This window comes from Trematomus bernacchii, unplaced genomic scaffold (genome assembly GCF_902827165.1).
Source record: "Trematomus bernacchii unplaced genomic scaffold, fTreBer1.1, whole genome shotgun sequence".
NCBI classification, from domain to species: Eukaryota; Metazoa; Chordata; class Actinopteri; order Perciformes; family Nototheniidae; genus Trematomus; species Trematomus bernacchii.
The window spans coordinates 9,376,281-9,397,268 of NW_022987739.1; the positions used below are offsets into that span (position 1 = coordinate 9,376,281).

The 20,988-nt window shown below is 39.6% G+C and overlaps 1 protein-coding gene across 2 annotated transcripts in view; it reads left to right on the plus strand.

The window, feature by feature from the left end:
* negr1 (neuronal growth regulator 1) overlaps window positions 1-20,988 on the plus strand; it is a 133,509-nt gene that overhangs the window by 99,618 nt on the left and 12,903 nt on the right. Inside the window, exon 7 of one of the 2 annotated variants that reach the window (XM_034147792.1) lies at window positions 2,432-2,473. The exons of the other annotated variant lie outside the window; for it this stretch is intronic. Within the exon in view, the coding sequence (XP_034003683.1) occupies window positions 2,432-2,473 (42 nt within the window). The remainder of the gene's footprint in view (window positions 1-2,431; window positions 2,474-20,988) is intronic. 2 annotated transcript variants of the gene reach the window in all.

The window sequence follows — 20,988 nt, forward strand, 5'->3', positions numbered from 1 at the left end:
CAAGTATTAATCAGATAGCACCCGCCTGCCTGTGTGAAAAAAAAACTCAAACGAAACTAGCTTCACATATGGGCTCCCACAGGAGTACTTAAAGTGGAAACATTTGTGGAAGAGAAGATACATTTGACCATTTCCCCACCGATATACTGAGGGAAAAGGCATATCATTTCAAGTGTGAATACTGATTCCTACACAGTTTCCCCATCAAAAAGAATGATGAAATCAAATGAAAGCAAATGTTTTTATTATTGTTGGCATATCAATAGCATTTTAAAAGTCAACATAGTTATTATCCAGTTGTTAGATTGCTTCTAAAAAAAACTTACAACAGATTGAGAGCACGGTGAGGACGACAGCGCACCCTTTTGCCCCACAATTGAAATGGCCAATTCCCCTTTCCATGTAAATGGATTAAAATGGAGGTTCTAAGTAGGCTTCTGCTGTATTGCATGGCCTATATACAGCAGCTAACTGCAACACTATAGAGTGTTATTCTTCTCTTTGTGAGGTGTTATCATGGGTGCTATGGTTTCCCTTGTTGATGGATAAGCTCCTCCTCCACCATGAAGCCTTCTGGAAAAGGTGGTTTTCACATTTTTGAAGAGTAGAAAATAGTTTTTCAGCTGCAAGTGTAAGTCGCACTGTTGGTGTGCCACATACTCAAAGCTAATAAAATCCCTATGAGTCCAACCACTGAATCACTTTGAGTTGAGCTCTGATGGTAAAGTACAGCTTTGCTTTGCCAGACATCCCAGAATCTGCTCCCGAATGAGTCACTGCACAAAGCTCGTCACAGCTTATCTTGAATTTAGAGCTTGTTTACCAAACAGAAAGCTATGCTATTTACTTATTTGTTTCAAGCTTCAGATCAAATAGGCTGTAATGTTTACATTACAGTGATCTCGTTATACCAAAACAGCAGTGAATAATTGATGCTGCACATCAGGGAATAGGTTGAGCTTTAAACTTTGGAAAGTCAGAAATCAAAGGAATTGGCCAAGTCATTTTTAAGTACCTCGTATCAGTAACCCCATGAAGACCTAAATGTGTGGTGGTAATTTGTTGGCTATGTGTTAAAACAGTCATACATACCTCGTTTTTTTTATTCACAACCTTGCATCTATTATCAGTCCATTGGGAAACATGTTTACCATACATATGAATAAGCATAGGATCTACTTGGTGTGACATTTTACTCTTGCACTTCTAAAGTAAGGAAGGTGTTTTCCTGCCATCCTTCCGTGGACACACTAAGCTTTAATTATAGTTTGACACACTGGAGTAAACATTTCTGGAAGTCATATTATTCCATTTCCTAAATGCCACCAGTAGCTCAGCCTATAAGAGTTCATAAGGTAATCAGATTGGGACTCTTGTAGTTACGTCCACAAAGCGATCTTAGACAGACTGATGGCGCTCTTTAACTGAAGGGTGTGGCACAGCTAAACTCCACTCTGCTTGGAACCCTTCTTCTTTGGGTTTCATTTACTGTAGCAAAATATGTTGATAATATCTGGTACTTTATTTGATAACCACCACTGTTGATGTTCAAAGCTCATACCAAAAAGTGGAGCTTCAACACTGCAGTCCACTGATAGGACAGAGAGAATCGTCACAAGCACAGCAGTGGACATAATTCAAGAAACCCTGCCATTTTTAGATAGCCAAGCTACAATCAAAAGCAACTGCATTTTTTTGCATTCATTTGATTAGTGTTGTCATGCAATTTAATATTAAAACCTCTAAACAATGCATATGTATGGATGTAATAATAATAGACTACATCAAACTTTCAATTTGACGAAAATGTTATATTACAAAAGAAACAATCTACGTATTTAGAAAATGTCAATTCACAACAGTGAAGAATGTAAAAAGAAGCCGTTGAACAATACGAGTGAATGATGATACATTTCGCTATCCAAGCAGGATTAGAGATCTTGTAGAGATAAGTGTTAACTAGAAATGTTAACTATTTTCTTGAATTACCTCCCTTTCAAATAGAGAAAAATACCCTTTCTTATTCCTTTAGTTCTCGGCCGGTTCATACAACCTTAAAGAAGGACATGGAGAATGAGCCAGTTGTTTAGCATACCATTAGTGTGACAAAAGTGTTTCACCCAATCATAAAACCCTTCAGAGCCCAGAAGCTGCCCGAGCTCCCCAGGTTTCCCTCCTTTCCTTTTTCCTGGGCAGTAACCCGTACACATCCGAGGCGATTGGTGTGATAAAAGATGTTGTTTATGAGCATGTGGAGTGCATCTTGCCATATAGACACAGGTCCTTAATGCATGGAGAGGATTTGTCTCCATTCCCTGTCCCTTGTCCTTGCATGCATCTTTATTTTTATTTTTACGTCTCCATTCTGTTAATAATACATGAATGTCCTCTTTCCCTCCCCCTCCCCCTTCCCCCCTCTCCTCCCCTGTAGCAATTATTGAACCCACGACCACTAGTGCTGTCTCAAGCCCAGGTCAGTATATGTCACCATGCTGTACACCGAATCAGCAAAGAGGTCCGCTGCCTCGTACTAACCCCAGCTGAGTTCCTCTCCTCCATCTTGAGTTTTAACAATTGGCTGGCTGGAATGCCTGCTGGGTGTACAGCTTCATTGTATGTCCTTTATTTGTTTTTTTATTTGCTTTCCTTATTTTTTCTGTTATTCTTTTGGTTTGGCTTATACAGCGTTGCTATATATACTTCCCGCAGCCTGTGTCATCACAACACCCTTCTTTTCATTACCACGCCGGCACCCCCACCCCCACGCGGAGCAAACAGTAGTGTCATTAAAGTGGCTGTTCCGCAGGCCTCTGGGTCTGATGCTTTTCATAATGCTAATGGCTTCTTCTGCTTCTTCTTCTTCTCTTTGTGGCTTTTTCACCTCAAACACCACCAATCTCCCACTCCTCTAGTTCTAACTGCAGTGTATATTAAAGGAAGCTGTTGGTGGCTAAGGCCTTTGGTTTTTGTTGTTTTTTGTAAGATGGAATCTGGACTGTCTGTGTAGTTGTATCACTCCCATTCTGTCTTAATCTTCCTATATCCCTCTCTCTACCTTCTGTCCCCGTGCTTTCCTCTTTCTAGAACAATCAGTTGGCTTTCTGCCAGACTCTTTAACCTGATCTGCTGCCAGTGCTGTTGTCAGTGCTACACTGTCAATGTCGCCCTTGTGCCGTCCCCCCCTCCCTCACTATGTTCTGCCGCTTCCACATTCAAGCTCGGAGTAATCCCCTCTGCCTGGTCGTCTTTTCTCTCTCTCTAATGGTTTTAAGCAAGTCACAGAATGTAATCTCTCACTATGGTTACATTATTTCTTCTTAATACTGTTCATGTGCACAGAAACACGCTGGAAAGCACTCACACTGAAAAGCTTTCACTGGTAGGGACACAACAGCCACTGAATTGAAAACATCCTGAAATATTCACACATGCTCATATGCACCTGCACTTACAGTACATGTGAGGATTCATACTGCATGGTGAATCCGCTCAGTGTTGTTGTAACTTTTCCATCCAGCTCTGTGGATGGATGCCATTGTTTCATGTTGTGTTTCATGAACACACAGGCCTGGATTAGCACGTGTTCGCCTACCTGTCTATCTGAGCCAAATATAATTATCCATGGAGATTCCCTCAGATAACAATTTAAAATAAGCTTAGCACCAACGAACAGTCCTGGCATGACCCTGAACTCTCATTTGATGTAACGCTTGCAGAACAAATGACAATTTCATGGTCCAAAGGAACACCACTGGTTTCAATCGTGGAGATAAACTCACTCAGCATCCCACTGTTCTTGTTTTGTTCCAAGTTGTATTTGAAGTTAATTTTTTGATGGCGCCCTCACTAAGTGGCTTGGCAAAGGGAATTATTTTAGATCCCTGCAAATGGCTCTTTGTTCAATCAAGTTTAATAATGAATTTGACAGTATGTTATCTCCTTTTTTCCCCTGTGAATGAGTTTGGGAAGATGCGCTTCCAAAAATAAGTGTTAGGTAAGCAAATCTGTGAAGTGGGAACAATTGTTCATCCCTCACTGCACCTGAAGTGCATGTTTCAGGCCACTGATCAAGGGCAAATAACTAAGAAAAATCAAATTACATAAAGAAAACAATGTTAATAGGCAACATCAGTCATTGTGTTTTATTATCTAACCTTGTTGTGCCAGTACAACATAAGCACAACATAAATCTGGCACACCATTATGTAATTGTGAAAGTAATTAGGTCCTATTTACAGTACATGCTGGATATTTAATAGTTTTGACCCTGATTTTGAATACTATGATATTTCAAAGTCACAACTGTTTGTCTCCAAAGTGCTGCTGCTGGAGCTACATTACAAACTGGACTGTATCCACATGGATACAATCAACACAGTTTCATCACCGACTTCTCTGCAATACTAATTACACTTTAATAGAAGTAGTTTATCTTGAGTTGTTGATAAAAGCTTAATGTTTCCAACAAAACTCAAAAGGTTAATGGCTGACAGAAAAAGAAGCATGGCAAATATCACAACCCTCTCTATGAGGAAACTGAAATCCTTCAGTATGCCCGACAGGCTGTTGAAAGTCAGCCGTGGTCAGAGCACTGTTCTTGGATTTTTGTGTGGCATGAAGGCTGGCGATGCCAATAATAAGGAAGTCCAACTCTGTGGTCGGGCTGGAACTGCACAGTCTGCAGGCTGAGAGGAGGATGATGGACACGACCGTCCTGAACAACTCCTCCCACCCCTCCATGATGAAGTGTGGCAGATGGCCGGCACAGCTCTGCCCACCTAAGAACAAGAAGCCAAGCTTCAGGCATTCACTTGTGCCCACTGCCATCACAGCAACTGTGACCACCGCCTCAGCCAGCTGTGACCCCCTCACACCAAGACTTAACCCGCTCCCACTCAGCCGGACCTGACTCACTCGCTGCTCACATCTCCACAGCTGCTCCACACTCAGAGGTCACCATCAAAAATGTCCTTTTTTCTAATTATGATCAATAATAAACGTTATAATGGTCATCCACCTACAGTATATGTTAATTATTTCTAATCATAGGACATTATCTCAATAGATCAAAACTGATGTTTTTTTAAAGCACTAACATGCTTTAGTAAGTTGCTCTTTATCACGTTTATAACTCTGTTTATTATTAAGATGTCCTTCTCATTTCTTTAAGGTCATTGTCAAATCTAATAATAATGATCATATTAAAAATAGTGTGCCCTGACATTTCAGACATTATAGTATTTAAATCAAATACTTTTACAACTCGACTTTTTAATAAATATAGCCCTACCTACCTCTTTTTCATAATAACTTTTATACTATTATTATGAAAATGTATTAGAGGAATAGTTTGACATTTAAGGGTGCAGGTTTTCTTATATTATTTTCAAAAGTTAGACTAAAGGACGAGAAGATTGATGCCACTCTCATGTTTGTATAATACATATACATCTACAGCCATTAGTTAGCTTAGCAAAACGTTTTGAATCATTTGGAAAGAGCTAACCTGGCTCTCTATAAATAAAACAGCTAAATGCAATGTAATGCAATATAGCAACTTTTTCAAAGCTATTTTTTTTTATTGTTTGCTTTAATCACAGTCTGTATGCTGGGTCTCTGGGGCGTCAGAAAAGTCTTGTGTTATCTCATGTTATAAATGGCATACAATATTTTCACACTCGTCAGGGGACCGTAGACATTAATAGAAACCATCTGTCATTGCTCCTCTTTATTTCACCGCACCATGAACGTTTACACAGCCTATGTTTAAAATGGTAATACACAACATATTGTTGACAATAAAAGACTTAAGCTTGTTTAATCTTTAGCATATGGATTTGTTTTTGCTCCTAAACGTAAAGCACTGATCCTATAGTCAAACGCATCTGGCTCGGTGCCACACTGTCATCCCAATGAAATGTAGATCTGTGATAACATATGCTCCCTGAGGCTTTCACTCCGCAAATCACTTGACAGTTGGAAAACAATGTTCTTAACACTGTACTGAGCCCAATTTCTTGTTTTTGCGCGGCACATTGCTACTGGTTCAAGGAATATTACATGCATTATACATCATGTGTGTGACTCTGATTCCCATGTGTCATGTTTACTCCCAAATAAACACAATTCAGGCAGCCTGAGTGTAGCTAAGTGAAACTGATCCACACTGTTTCGCTCCCCTATTAATCCTGTTCTTAGCCCTCATTCCTCATAGGGCATTATTTATTTATTTATTTCAAATATCTGGTATAATCAGAACTAATTACAGAAGAGGAGATGACTCTGATGCTGCCTGGCATGTGAAGCATTTATTTCAACCCTCCCCCAACCTAGCTTGAAGCTCAAGGAGATAGAAAGAAAAAGATTAATGAGTCCGTGAAGGTTTATGTGTCTTGGTAATATCGTGGAGTAGGTCATAAAACAGAACTTACTTTGAGAGGATCAGTGATTGAGCAACCTTTTAGGAATTGTTCACTTTTAATCCAGAATGGTGCCCTGCATGTTTGTGAAATCAATGTCTGTACATAGCTGTTTTAAAATGAAGTCTCAGAAGCTTAATGTGGACTATTTTCCGATTGATTTAAAATGTGAGAAGGTCATATCATTTTCTTTATGTAAGGTCTGGAGGATAACTTCAAAGAGATAATCTACCTTATTTAGTATTCTTCCAAAGTCCTCCAAAAGTCACTCACTCAGCTCCCCAAGGCTCAGGGAGCTGGGTTAATCAAATTATTTTAGGCAGTATGTAAAGCTTCCTATAATCAAAGGATAGTTGGCTAATTTATGTCTGAAATTCGGGTGATGTCTTCTTTGGATGATGACTTTAAACAAGATGAAGTTTCCTTTTCCAATTCTTTATTCAGTTGTCTGATGTTAGTACAAGTCGGAGCCCAAGGCATATTTTTTGATGTTACACTTTCCTGAATAAATAAACAACTTGGCCTTTTTCTCTTAAGTTCCTAATTATTATTCTCTCTTGGCCATCACTTTGTAAATGTTAGACCAACTATTACTGGAAAAACTTCATACGCACATTGCGTAATGCGTTACTTTCGCAGTTAAATCTTCAGCTGACTGTTTTTCAAAATACTGTTGCAGCATTTTTTTACTTTGGCCCTATTTTTTTGTCAGCCTTAGTGGGAATAGATAGTGATAAAAGGGCAACAGTTGGAAGTAACATTTTAAATTAAAGTTTTACGAAGTTCTCCCAGTTCAACTGAGGCACTGCATTGTGGATGAGGAACAGCGTCTCTGTTGAGTGTGAATATTGGTGCTTATTGCCTTGCTGTGAGGGCAAAGTGACTTTAAGATTCCCTGTATTTATTTTAGTTTGAAACAGCACTTTGTCTGTGGGGCTATTGTCAATATGGTGTCACATCAAACAGTCGTTCTCTTTCTACTCACGTTTCAACATGAAAGCTTTAACATCAGAGCCAGGGAAAAGAAGAAACTGCTTCTCGTATTCACTGAAAAATATTTAACATATTTAACTCAGAGTGCATTACTGTAAAAACCAAAAATAATGTTTATATTTTTGGTGAAAATACTACAAAATTAGAGAGTGTTCCTGCTCTTGGGCCCTGCAGCAGTTACTAACTTATTGCAATATAATCAAACAAAACATATGCTCAAACATATGCTACATGTCCACATGGATTACTTGGAGCTGGTAATCCTGAATTAACTAGTGATGACAAAAAAGTAAAATATTCATAAAAGTCATGGATGAAGATACTAAAATATTGTTAATGGTATCTTTGATTTAAGACACAGTGATATGCTTTTGCTGTCACAGCATGTCCTTCATTTCCATCCGGATTATTTCTGACATTGAGCAGGAGAACACTGATACTAAGAGATTGATATTGAATTCCCTGGATCCCATTGGATAAACTGAATGGATCTGGCTGTCTTTTGTTTCACCCTCATTCCCGTCATCAGTACAAATCACCAGTTACATAACACTATCGTCTGTGTGTTCCTATATTCATTTCAAACCAAACTTGGTTCCCATTTGTTGTCTTTTCAGACTTTTTTAAGGCTAGCATATAAGCACTCTGAAACTTGGAGAGTCAAAATCTAAGCAGGCACCAGATTTTTAAGAGGCTTTATTCCAATATAAATTGTTTTGTAACTCTTCTGTAGCCACAAGCACGAGCCAGAAGTGCTAAAGTTAAGTCGAGTCAAGTGGCAATTACAATACAGTCATCAATGTGACGACTGAATACTCGGCTTTGTGAGTCACCGCCAGCTAATGAAATTATAAATACGCTGCATTTATGAAATATTCAATAGAATGAATCATCTCCCACTGATTAGCTGACGTCAGGGTCGTGTCTGAATAGTCTGGTACTGTATATCCTAGACCTAGAGGACTGGACTACAGTATTTAACTCCTCGACAAGACTCTAAAGTAAACAGCCTTGCCTCTCTTTACCCAGCATGCCTGGTGTCAGACACACTGAGCTACCCTCAGATAATCCTTCTTGGCGGTGCATTTTTTACCAGCCTTATCTGTTGTATGGTGATGAGATCAAGAGCCGTGCAAACCCCCCCCCTCTTTACCCGTCTCTGGCCACCGCACCGCCACCCTGACTCCTGTCCCTTACAGTTTGTTTTGAGGTGATAGGCTGACCTTAATTTTTACCCAAGTGCTAACTCCCACAATCATCTCTGGAAGGGCATGATAAGCAGATGGCATGTCATCTATCATATTTGACCCCGAAAACCTTGGACAATATGAAAAGACGATGGGTTTTAGTTCTGTGTCACTGGAGGCCTGTTGCTTCCTAAGTCAAAAACCTGTAGTGACGGTACACTGAAAATAAAACTGGTATTTCTTCCAATCCTCATATATATTTTATATATAATGAAAAGGAAATAGGAAAGCAAAATTCTCCGGTGACCACATGTATAAACCTCCTCATAATGCACTAAATATTACAGGAAACATCCAGCACTAAGTAATACCACTAATTATCACTCTTTATAGCACTCCTGAGCTTTACGGCACTATCCTCGGAAACATCAAAGTACGGCAGTGTTTCCAGAGTTCATTGAGTTGATCATCAGTACCCATGCCTGGAAAATGAAAGCCTTTTTTATATAATAACAGCGGATGCTATGATTGCTGTATGATCTTCTGTTTTCTCTCAGTAATTCATGTTAATGAGAATGAATCAAAGGAAGTGTTCTTTTTGCTTTTTGGCTGATTGGTGCACAGTTGTTTGTGTGATTTTAGTCATTATGACTTAGGTTCTCTTAAGCTGTGGCTGCCTGGGCTTTTTATTACAGTGCCCTAAAACACTTTCTAAAGTGCTAATACTGATTAGTTAAGTGTAGGAGAAACCGACGATGAAATTGATTTGGGATTTACTGTGCTGGGAGCATTACTTTAAAGACAACGTGATGTCTCTTTCCCTTTATTTGCTTTGGTTAATTAATTGTGAAACACTTAAGATATGCTTCAAAAATCAACATTCAGTGCCAGTGCAGGCAGCAGTAGTTAGTATGCACAGTGAACTGTCTACCTCCACTCAGAAAGATGCTGTAGTCAGGCAGCGTACAAGCTCCATGTTTTCCCCAATACAAATATTGGCCAGTATTAATAACAAGAATATGCTTACAATCCTCTGGGTGACAATGGATATTATATGCATCATCATACTGCTGCATCATTTAGAAAGAATAGCACTACTTAACAACTCATATAGTTCATAAATGATAGTAACATAAGGCAAATAATACAAAACATAGACCATCAAATGTACGGCACAGGCAACGCTACCCTCATGGAGCATTAAGCACACATTTTGAACTCTAACAGAGTCCCACTTACCTATCTTTCCTCAAATCTTTTCTATCTAAACAGGTTTTTGTCTCGTGGGCCTTGGCATTGCTGTACCCCCCACAAAGACTTGTTTTCAGGGTTGCTTTTCACCTGTTTGTCAGTCTCAGATATAAATTGCTGTGCCGCCCGTCTCTCCTCTCAGCAAATTATTCTGCTTACCCCACATCTCTCTGTGAGTCTCTGTTTCCTGCTCTCTCGTTCTCCTGCTCCCACATGTACCACTCTCCTCTCTGCCTCTGATTATCTCTCCCACTTCGCATCTCCCCAGGAGTGTCGGCCATTAACTGCAAACCTGGTCATGCTTTGAGTCCCACGCACACACAGAAGAAACGCAGCGGCGCACACAGGAACCGTAATAACTGTCTTCAGAAGAACAAGTGAACTATTTCACACACTTCACTTTTTCTCTTCCGCATTTTCCATGGATTTTTCTCTATATTTTTGTGGATAATATTTGTAGTGGGTATTAAAACTAAGACCTGTCAGAGCCATCCAGATTTAAAATTGTTCCAAAGAATCTTCTTTCTTTTATGTGTTTATTCCCACCTCTCATTTGAGCTCTTGTTGCAGGCGGTTCTTTTATCCCTGTCTCTGTCACTTATATTCCTTTTCTCTAGCATAACTTTTCAGAGTTTGCAAATCACCAAATCTCACACATCTGTACCCAGAAGATCAAAGCACATTATGCATTGTAGCGCTTTCAGGCCTGTGACACCCTTTACCGGTTTTGATGTAGATGTTGTTGTTGCACACTGTTTGCCATTCTCACTCTTCAATTGAAAGTTTGGCAAATAAGAAGAAAAGACCACACAAGGGAAGTCACCGTTAAAGGGATAAGAAGATTGTTTTTTTTGTCAATTCAAATCTTTTTCCCACTTTAATTGGCTTTTTTGCCACAGCAGTCAGAGCGATTAATAAGACGGTTCAGTTGGAAAGATGAGTTTTGGTCCCAACAACAGACCTGACTCTGCAGATGCTGTGTGAGAGCTGGAGCAGAAAATGGATAGTAATTTCCTTTTATGACCAAGAAAGGCTTCTGTAGAGATTCAGTCTTGGTCTATAATTGAGACACCAGGGTGTATTCTCTTTCTGGACAGACTCTAATAGTTAGTGCATTAAGGAGGATGATTGAAGAAAGCAACACACTAACAGTAGAGGATGCTGTAAATCACAAAGGATGGCTTTTTGGCCAACTTGTGGGTTGCAGAGGGTTCACACTGTGCAGTGCTTTAGGTCTTTCTTCTCTCTGGTGAGAGCACTTTTCTGCAATGTTAAATGGATGTAATTTGAAGCAAAAGAGAGAACACTTTTAGCGGTAATGGAGAGAAGGCCTTGGACGTGTTGTCGTTGCCCTTCGAAATACAGTAAATGCACTCTTCAAGCCTCGCTCAGTTATTAGCAGGCTCTTCTCTTTTATATTCAGCTCATGAGGAGCTGAGGCAGGAGCTTTCATTAAGACGTCAGCTAGACTGCATATTCACACACCTGGAGCTTCAAGGTGCCAATCCTGCATTATCTTACAAAATGTGATGTTGTTAGTTCAATCTTTTGTATTTCTTTCAACTACAATTCACATTCTTGTTATTTGATTGTTGTTAATGTTAGAGTCATTTTAATTTAATAAATTGTTTAGCTTCATATTGATTGTGCATTTTTGGTGTTTTTGTCTCCTCTGAGGCTAAGCCTGCTGTGTTTTATATGTACAGTAACCATGGTTACATGTGTTATGTTATTACTACTTAAGCAGAAAGACACCGATTACTCGTTTTGAACAGAATGTAATGCACACAGTGCCTCTTTGCAATAGAACAATAGAGTCAGTGTCCTTGGTTGTTACTCCCAAACTCATGCTATTTTTTCCCCTTATTTGACCTTCCATCGTCACCTCATTTCTGTAAAAGTCAAACATCTCGCGGTCAGTCCTGTTCCCTTACAGCAGTGCTGCTACCTGAATTCTCCACTGCATGTATTTCACTGAACTCGCTCGCAAATCTTGATTTAGTTTTAGAGTTGCAGCGGATGCATTGATTAGGAATAATGCCTTGATATTCCTTGAGCAAACAGCTCTGCAGTTGGACGCTAAAATAAATGCAATCATTCCTACAGATAGCTTGTAAAAAATTCAAATAGCCCATTGAGTATTACACCCACATCGAAAAACCTTATAACGATTACTTACTTACTTACTAAGTGATGACATTAGCTCTCTAGCTTAGATAAGTCAGCGCAATGGCCAGCATGGTTTTGTGGTTTGTCCCAGCTATTTAAATACTATTATCTTTCATTTTCAGTGCTAATACATCAAGACGATTGTATATGAATTTGGTTTATAAATCTGCAATTTTTAAAATTCTAAGAATGGGAAGGGTTAATTAGGGAATGTGTTTGCATTACATTTAAGTTAAATTATTTGATGACATGCTATTTTTTCCTATTCTAGTTGCATTTCTTGCAGAAGAAATCTTTAAAAAATGTAGTTTTCATTTCTGTTGAAGGAATGAACACTGCCTCTCAATGCTTTGATATTCTTATGAACACATTTAATACTCAGCTTCTGTCCGACATCTAACGGTTTAACCATTTCCTGCGAGCAAGTGAATACGGGTGTCCGGGCAGCTTGTTGTGTGGTTTAATTTCTATATTTAGGGGTGCACATAACTGGTACACAGGTACGCATGCAACAATCTGAAATGCGTACCGTCACTTGTGTCACAAAGCCCATTTGCGGACCGATGTACTTGTGAAGCTTTTCCAGAAGGCGGTTAGATCACCGGACGACAGAGTCAGTCTCCGTGTGCACAGACAGGGCTGCTGTTAACGTCGGTCTGTACAACGGAATTGTGCCAAAACTACGCCAACCGGCTGCAGAGGGAGACTCCCCCCCTTCACTGGAGAACTGCGCTAAAACAGCTGATCACAACGTTCACGCTCTGTGGTCCCGAAGTACTCCACTAGCCCCACCCCCCGTCGACTTTCCTGAAGTACTCCACTAGACACCCCCCCCCCCCCCCCCCCCCCCCCACCCCCCGTTGACGTTCGCGATACAGAGGGCTTCATCAAATAACTTTGAGTGGAGCCAGAAGTTGGAGTACCAAACACTGACTCCAGGTACTCATCTGAGTACCTCACTGAGAAAGTTATGTGCACCCCTGTCTATATTCATATATAACAGCTGCCTGCCAACAGATTACTTGTCTTTCATGTGATTGTGCCAAGGGGCCAGAGTCTTTGTGGCCAACTATCGTGATAATACTCAAACCACAGGAATCCTAGCAACCTTTGACATGTCTTCTTCCATATATGTCACTCCATGATAAGTGTTGGGAATTACACAGCAATTAGTTTGCCCATTCTAAACAAACCCTGACTGACCAGTAAAGATAGTATACCTAATGATTCCTAAAGCAATCTCTGCTAAACCCATTCCTTCCTAATATGCGCAATATTGTAATATTCTAGGATTTGTCTCACTCGTTTATATTAAACATACAGTACATACATAATACAATGAAGACTCTTTAAGCCGCTGTTTTACTGATAATCTAGTCTATTGCGCAATCGTGTTCTTTTCTCTCTGCCACCAGATTAGTGACACTCCAGATAATCTATCAGTTTATTTGTTTTTCTGTTGCACTGTACATTTTCACAGTATTCAAAACAGTAAATTAGCGTAAAGAAAAATAGCAAAAATCTGATATTTGATCCAGATCATTAAATATGTGCAGTATGAGCTGTAAGTGGAAAGTGATATAGTGGTAAGACGGTAGAAATATGTAAAGTGTTTGTGTCTGTTGTTGTTTTGGACCATTGTTAAATGCACAGTGAAAAAGAGTTGAGTCAGCATGATGACATTGTATAAAAGGTATGCTCCATTGATTGAAGTTTAACTCTTACTTTCAGCACTGCCAGTCATCACAGATGTGACTGTTAGCTACTGATTTGCATTTAATGCGGCTTTGACTGAGATAGAATTCAATCCCCTCTTCATCCCAACAATTTAGACACAAACAGCATAACTTTAACATTTGGTTTCCACTTTGTATTCAAGATCATACTGCAGGAAAAGTGATAGGAGGGCTCACTAGTGCTCCTTATGAAGGGTTTAATGCACTCCCCTATCTTTGTCCACCGAGAGATTTTTAATTGAATTCTGTCGACTTCCTGCACTTAAGGCAAGGCAAGGCAAGGCAAGTTTATTTATATAGCACATTTCAACACAAGGCAATTCAAAGTGCTTTACAAAAATGAAAGACATTAAGAGCATTAAGAAACATATTATGAAATGACATTTGAAAACACTCAATTAAAAGCAATGGTATATTTAAAAACACTCATTTAAAATCAAAGATACATTAATAAAAGTTACAGTGCAGTGTGAGATACACACATCTGAAATGTTTAGGTCTGACTCTCAATCATTGCTAACTTTTTAGCAGAAATAGTTTTCTATCACCTCCCTTTCTTTCTACTTTCTTTTTTCTTGTTTAACTTGTCCTTTAGTTTTATTTTTAAATGCACATAGTTAAGTTTACCTTGTCTTTCTAGGACTTTTTTTTGTATCCTCTGTGAACCAGGGTCTTGAAACCAAAACGGATTCCTGTACCCCATGGTACCTTTTTAGTTTTCGCCAAAACTATTCCTCTTTTTTATAAATGCACATTAGTTAAGTTTAAGTTGTCTTTTCTAGGACTTTTTTGGTCCTATAACTATACGGGAGGACTTTAACCCCAATACACATAGGGGACTTTAACCCTAAAAATAATACGCCTGAATATATAAATTCAAACCAGTGGCAAAATGGCATTTAAAAACAGTCATTAAAAAGCCAAGATATTAAAATAAACATTAAAAGAAAAAATACATGGCTAAAAGTTACAGTGCAGTTTAAGATATGAATAGTTCAATTAAAAGCAGCGGCAAAAATAAAAGTCTTCAGCCTGGATTTAAAAGTAGTCAGAGTTGCAGCGGACCTGCAGGTTTCTGGGAGTTTGTTCCAGATATTTGGAGCATAATAACTGAATGCTGCTTCTCCATGTTTAGTTCTGACTCTGGGGACAGAAAGCTGACCAGTCCCTGAAGACCTGAGAGTTCTGGATGGTTCATAATTTAGCAGGAGGTCAGAAATGTATTTTGGGTCTACACCATTCAAAGCTTTATAAACCAGCAGCAGTATTTTGAAATCAATTATTTGACACACAGGAAGCCAGTGTAAAGACTTCAGAACTGGAGCAACGTTCTGAATTAGCTGCAGATTTCTAATTGATTTTTTAGTGAGACCTGTAAAGACACCATTACAGTAGTCCAGTCTACTGAAGATAAAAGCATGGACAAGTTTTTCCAAATCCTGCTGTGACATTAGTCTTTTTATCCTAGATATGTTCTTTAGGTGATAGTAGGCTGATTTAGTAACTGTTTTAATGTGACTGTTGAAACTCAGGTCAGAGTCCATGACTACACCTAGATTTCTGGCTTTATCTGTTGTTTTGAACATTGCAGACTGAAGCTCAGCGCTAACTTTTATACGTTCTGCCTTGGCTCCAAAAATCATTACCTCAGTTTTATCTTTGTTTAATTGGAGAAAGTTCTGACACATCCAGTCATTGATTTGTTCAATGCACTTACTCAGTGTTTGAAATTGAGCATAGTCTCCTGGTGAAATGGTTATGTAAATTTGTGTGTCATCCCCATAGCTATGGTAACTTATTTAGTTGTTTTTCATTATCTGAGCCAGTGGTAGCATGTAGATGTTAAAGAGAAGAGGCCCCAAGATGGAGCCTTGAGGTACTCCACATGTCATATTTGTCAACTCAGATGTGTATTTACCTATAGAAACAACGTTTTTTCTGTCCTTTAAGTAGGATTCCAACCAATTTAGAAACCTTCAAAAACATTGTGTTATCCATAATGTAGTTCCATACGCCGTGTCTTTATGGCACAGCAACAATTTCAGTGCTTCAAATCACACTCCAGACACCTTCCTCTCATACTTCCTTTAATTATTTTCTCCCTTCTTTTTTCAAGTTGGATGTCTTCAGAGTCGCTCCCTCGCCCTCTCAGAGTGAACTCTGTTCTCAGAGCAGAAGTTCTGCTGCACAGTGTTGTTTTACTCTGGCAGACAATTATCTCTGAGACGCCTAGACAGAGAGAGCTGCGCTTCACGACAATTTCTCCCAACCTTAAATCAGTCCACACTGCCTATCACAAACTAAGGTGCACAAACACATACACTAAATCACACTGACATACACACATTTCCTTCAGCATTTTCTCTGTTTTTATTTATCACATATTTACGCTGTTAAAGCTGTTTGATCTTGTGCTAAAGTTCATCTTGCACACACACCGCTTCAATCACTGTCACGAGCCTCAGGAAAAACCTCTCAATCAGCCAAACAACAGATGACAGCATCTATAATAAACCACCCATTAAGCTCTAAACATATGCATCGCCTTTCTCTCTGTTTACCACCCCTCACGAGTCTTCAAAATCTTTTTATTGACAGACCACACCTTGAAGACCTTGGAGATTTTTTAAACGTGGTTGGAAAAGGTCATAACATTCAGAAATGACATTCTCTTTGGGGAAATGGCTTGGATGCCTGGTCGTTAAATAAGGTTAGTTCTATTGGCTCGATTTCCGAGCTGTTGAACGTGCGAGAGAGTGGCCGGTTCTCCGCTTATACTAAAGGGTCTTGTGGAAGTTGGAGGGGTTTCACCACGTGTGATAACTCCCCTGGAGGCCAATAAAGATTGCAGAATGTGCTCTCTCTCACACACACACTATTAGCACTTACAAGCTGAGTGTGTTCCCATTTGGTGGTGGTGGTTTGCGTGTATGTATGTGTGCATTAGTGGTGGATGGCTGGAGGGATGTTGCTGACAGTTAATGATACACTTCTGCGTGCACACACACATGCACACGCACAAACACTGTTATGCATCCTGCACAGCTCGCTGCTATCTCAGTTCCCCTCTCCCCTGCTCAGTTCTTCTCATGCAACACAGGAATTGAAATGCAAGTGCTTAAGGGTAAAGCCTTGAAGGCCCCCAAACAGAAACCATTAACCCTTTAGTATTCCCCTGGCCTCGCAGCTGATGAGTTATTCAAGGCTTTTGACAAGGATCCTCCCTCTTTACATCCATTAATGATGAAGTAAGGTCAATGAACACGTTGAAAGATGCCTTTGGCTAAATAATCTCGGGACTCAATACACCAAGGCTCAATGGTCCTCTGAAGTGATAAACGGTCCTTTTTTTTAATCCGAGTCCCCCCTTCCTGCTGAATTACTGTAATGTGTTTGAAACAATCAATGGGCTGAGCTACTCACAAGCCAGAGTCCTGTCACCATTGACACTGTTAATTAGCCCTGAAGAATCCCAGGCGCTTTTGTCTGAGCACATTTAAAAGGACACGAGCGGATTAGACCTTTTTGTTCTGCATTTGTTATTCCTAATGCCATCTAGCATGGGGAGATCTTAGTGATGGTGGGTGGCTCCCAGTAGGCATCCAGCCACAGATCTGCGCACCAACATGAAACAGCTAAAAAAGACTGGAAATGGGCCCATGTGCCTTTCACCAGAACAGCAAGCAATCACAGCACAGATCAGGATCACAGATATTCTTTCTTCCATGGTTGTTCATTTGTGTTGCTTTTATTTGTCTGCTACTGAATTTCAATTTGTCTTCGTTTATTGACATTTAAATGATTTATTTGGGTGTTGTGATGACTAGCAGCCCCCTTCTTTGTTCCAAATTAGTCCAGAGCCGGACAAAAGGGATAGATAAATCGACCTCAAAAAACAATAAAATATGTACTTTATTTATTGTTGTATATCTTACGTATGTTATATATACAAAAGTGCATTTCCCTGATAAAAACAGCTTAACTGTGTAACATGTTTCTTCATTGCGATGCATGTGGGCACTGCAGCTTATTTTGAGTCTATCCCACGTACACATACTAGTGCTTAAATATTCACTACAACATCATACTGTATGTACTCCCATATGAGTGACATTGCTAAAAACTACATTAAGGACATTTTTACAACTTTTTTTACAATTGAATTATATTTTTGTGAGCCACTTTTATAGATTTACATAATCATAAGGACTCATAGGCTAAGGGCTACGTGCCACATACTAGGATGGGAAGGTCGTAAAGAATTGAGAGACGACACCTTGTAGGATTTGGTCTTTTGATGGGATCAGTTGACAGTATCCATAATATAAAAATATCACCAGCTGTGTCCCAGCCATGGGAAATTGACACCTGAGGACTTCTGGGGATGCTGTATGTAAGTCTTCAGATTGATTAATGCTGTACTCAAGGTGAAATATTATTCAATTACCATGTACATGTAGCTGAACACTGTTGGACTGAAGCGAGACATGTTGTCATGAATCATGCACGGAGAGCCTGTGGAAATGAATGATTATTTGTTACCTTACACAATCTGTGGTCAAACTCCTGTTGTACGTTTAGCAAGCCTGTAACAAATATTAGGAAAGCTACTGAGTGTGGTAGTGTTATGTTCAAGGTTCTAGTTTATAGCATCCTTATTAGTATTTTAACAATACAAATAATTTAAATAAGTATGTGTAGATGCAATTAATCATGGCTGACTCTTTTTCTCAAACATTATACAGGTACAATACAAGTTAACAAAAATAGAGTTGCCCAATGATTGGGTTCTGGGTCATATTTTCCAATAAAATTGCATCTTTTTAAATGCCAGTGGAACTTTGATATTTTTTTCCAAGACAGATAGCATTAACCTCCTTTATATGGCTACTCAGTGACACTTTACATTCTGTGAAAATTGCATTTATGCGTATGAATGCAATATAATTGAACTGGCATTTCCCTTACTCACCTTCACTGTCACCAGAGCAATGAGTCACCTTAATGATGAATACTATATGTAAATGTGATTTAATCGGATCTGTTTGTGGGAGATGTGTGTGTGTGTGTGTTTTACCAGACGTATTGATATTTGCTGCTCCTGGTACTGAGTTGAACTAGGGGTCAGTCCACCGGTCCAATTTGTCGGTAAACGCAAACTTATTCCCCTCAGTGATTCCAGTCGATAATGTTTGACCTCGTGTGAAATACAGGAACACAGAGGCAGAAGTGGTACTCACAGACTTCTGAGCTGCAGTCGCCAAGCGCAGTCCCACATCAAAGGGAAAGAGCATGTGTCACCATCATCAGTTCTGGTATTTATGCAACCATGAAAGTTGCATATCGATAGTGTCAGTGTGGCAGGGAGGATAAGCCCGCAGAGGAAAGGCTAAAGTGGATTTTAGAGTTGGGGGAGCGGCAGTTGTATATGGAGGAGCTGATAAGAGTTAAGAGCTTTTTTTAGGATCCGACACATTTCACTGTGAGGTGATGTTGTGTGCCTTTTATTCATACAACCCCAAAATGAAGCTGTTTATTGTCATTGTACAGAGTGCACACCATTCAGCACTTCCAGATAGTGGTCTTAAGCTTGGAGCGCACTCAAACTGGACGTGCGTCACACTTAACTTTCAATTGCACCCATTGTTTTGATTTGGCAGCGTTCTGTGGTGGTGACTTGTTTATCCTTAATCTGTTTTGATTGTCTGAAGCAGTTCAGCTGAGCTTAGACACACCGACAGTAATGTAAAAGGGAACGGACCAAGATCGGAAGTTAGTTACATAACTTTACAAAATGAGGTACTGAGGTACTTCTGAATAACATTTACACCAAAGCTATAGTTCCTAGTTACTTTAGAAGAAAATGGATCCATCTCAACTATTCATCAATACAATGGTTCTCATATGTTAAGGCCTTAGTAATACTAATCCAAAATGTCCCATTATAGTGATACTGATAATCTCTCTGCATGAGAACAATTGCTTTATACTCCTCTGAGCAAATTATTTCCAAAATAAGTACATCTTCCACCACTATCTAAGTACCTACACTACATTTCTTCATAGTCTATGTTTGTATGTGTGTGGAACGGTATAATGAAGGCCAACCCATCCATGATATAAATTCAGTAAGCTAAATCCTTCTTGTTTTATTCCTACTGTCAGCAGGGATTCCACAGAAATGTCAGCCAAAGAGAATCAATGTGACAGACGTCATATTCACTCTTCACTCCTGCCTTAAACACGTCCTACAGATGAGTGCATCTGACATTAGTAACTTAGCTTTTAGACTTTTCAGTGCAGCACATCTCCAGGACAGCAGACAGAGGCTATTAAGAATTAATCAGCAGCATAACAATTAGTTTTTCTAGTTTCAGTGCAAAAATAATTAATTCTCATTCCTGACGGCAATCTCCCACAGCTACATGCATCAAGAGGGTCATTTAAGAAGCATTGGACCATCATTTAGAGTTTCGTTTTCTTATTGTCCATGAAACTACAGCATACACAAGTGTGCACTTGTGTGTATGAGGCAGACTGCTGTATAAAATGCCCTTCTCTGAAACAGTAGTGCTCACCTCAGGACTCTATAGCTTTTATCTGAACCTCCCGCAGGCAGTCAGCAACAAGGTGGGGAGTAGAGACTGGAGTGCATTCACTGCCTCAGGTTCTGTCTTAGCGTAATAAAGGAACATTTCATGTATCACACAGCCTATGGGCGTACACTATCTAAAGCAGACTTTGAGCTAGCAATAATTAACGTAAACATATGGCGTGTGCCTCCTTGGATTGAGCCTTCCCTCCACGCAGCCTCTAGTGTTATGCATCGCCTCAGCTAGAAATAATCCACTGCACATGCTAATCACTTGGCAATTGATTTGGTCCTTTTTTGGTCCAACAAACTCTGTAAACCACTGAATTGATCTGAGAGAAATCAATTAACAGCTCAGGGTAGGTAAATATGAACAAAAATATGGATCGCTCTGATACAATATGACCATCTGAGCAAATTCTGTCTGCCGCTTGTGTGCTTGTGCAGAGATGCTCAGCGTGAGTAAATTCCAGTCAGGTTGGATTAGCCCCAGGTGAACTGTGATAACCAGCCAGTCTGCAGTGATAAAGTTATCTTATATCCATCAAGAAGGAAATGCACTTAACCCCTCAACATTCAGGCCTGCTGTGTTATCAGCACCATAATGGAAATTGATAAAAGAGAGCTGTCTTATCATAATC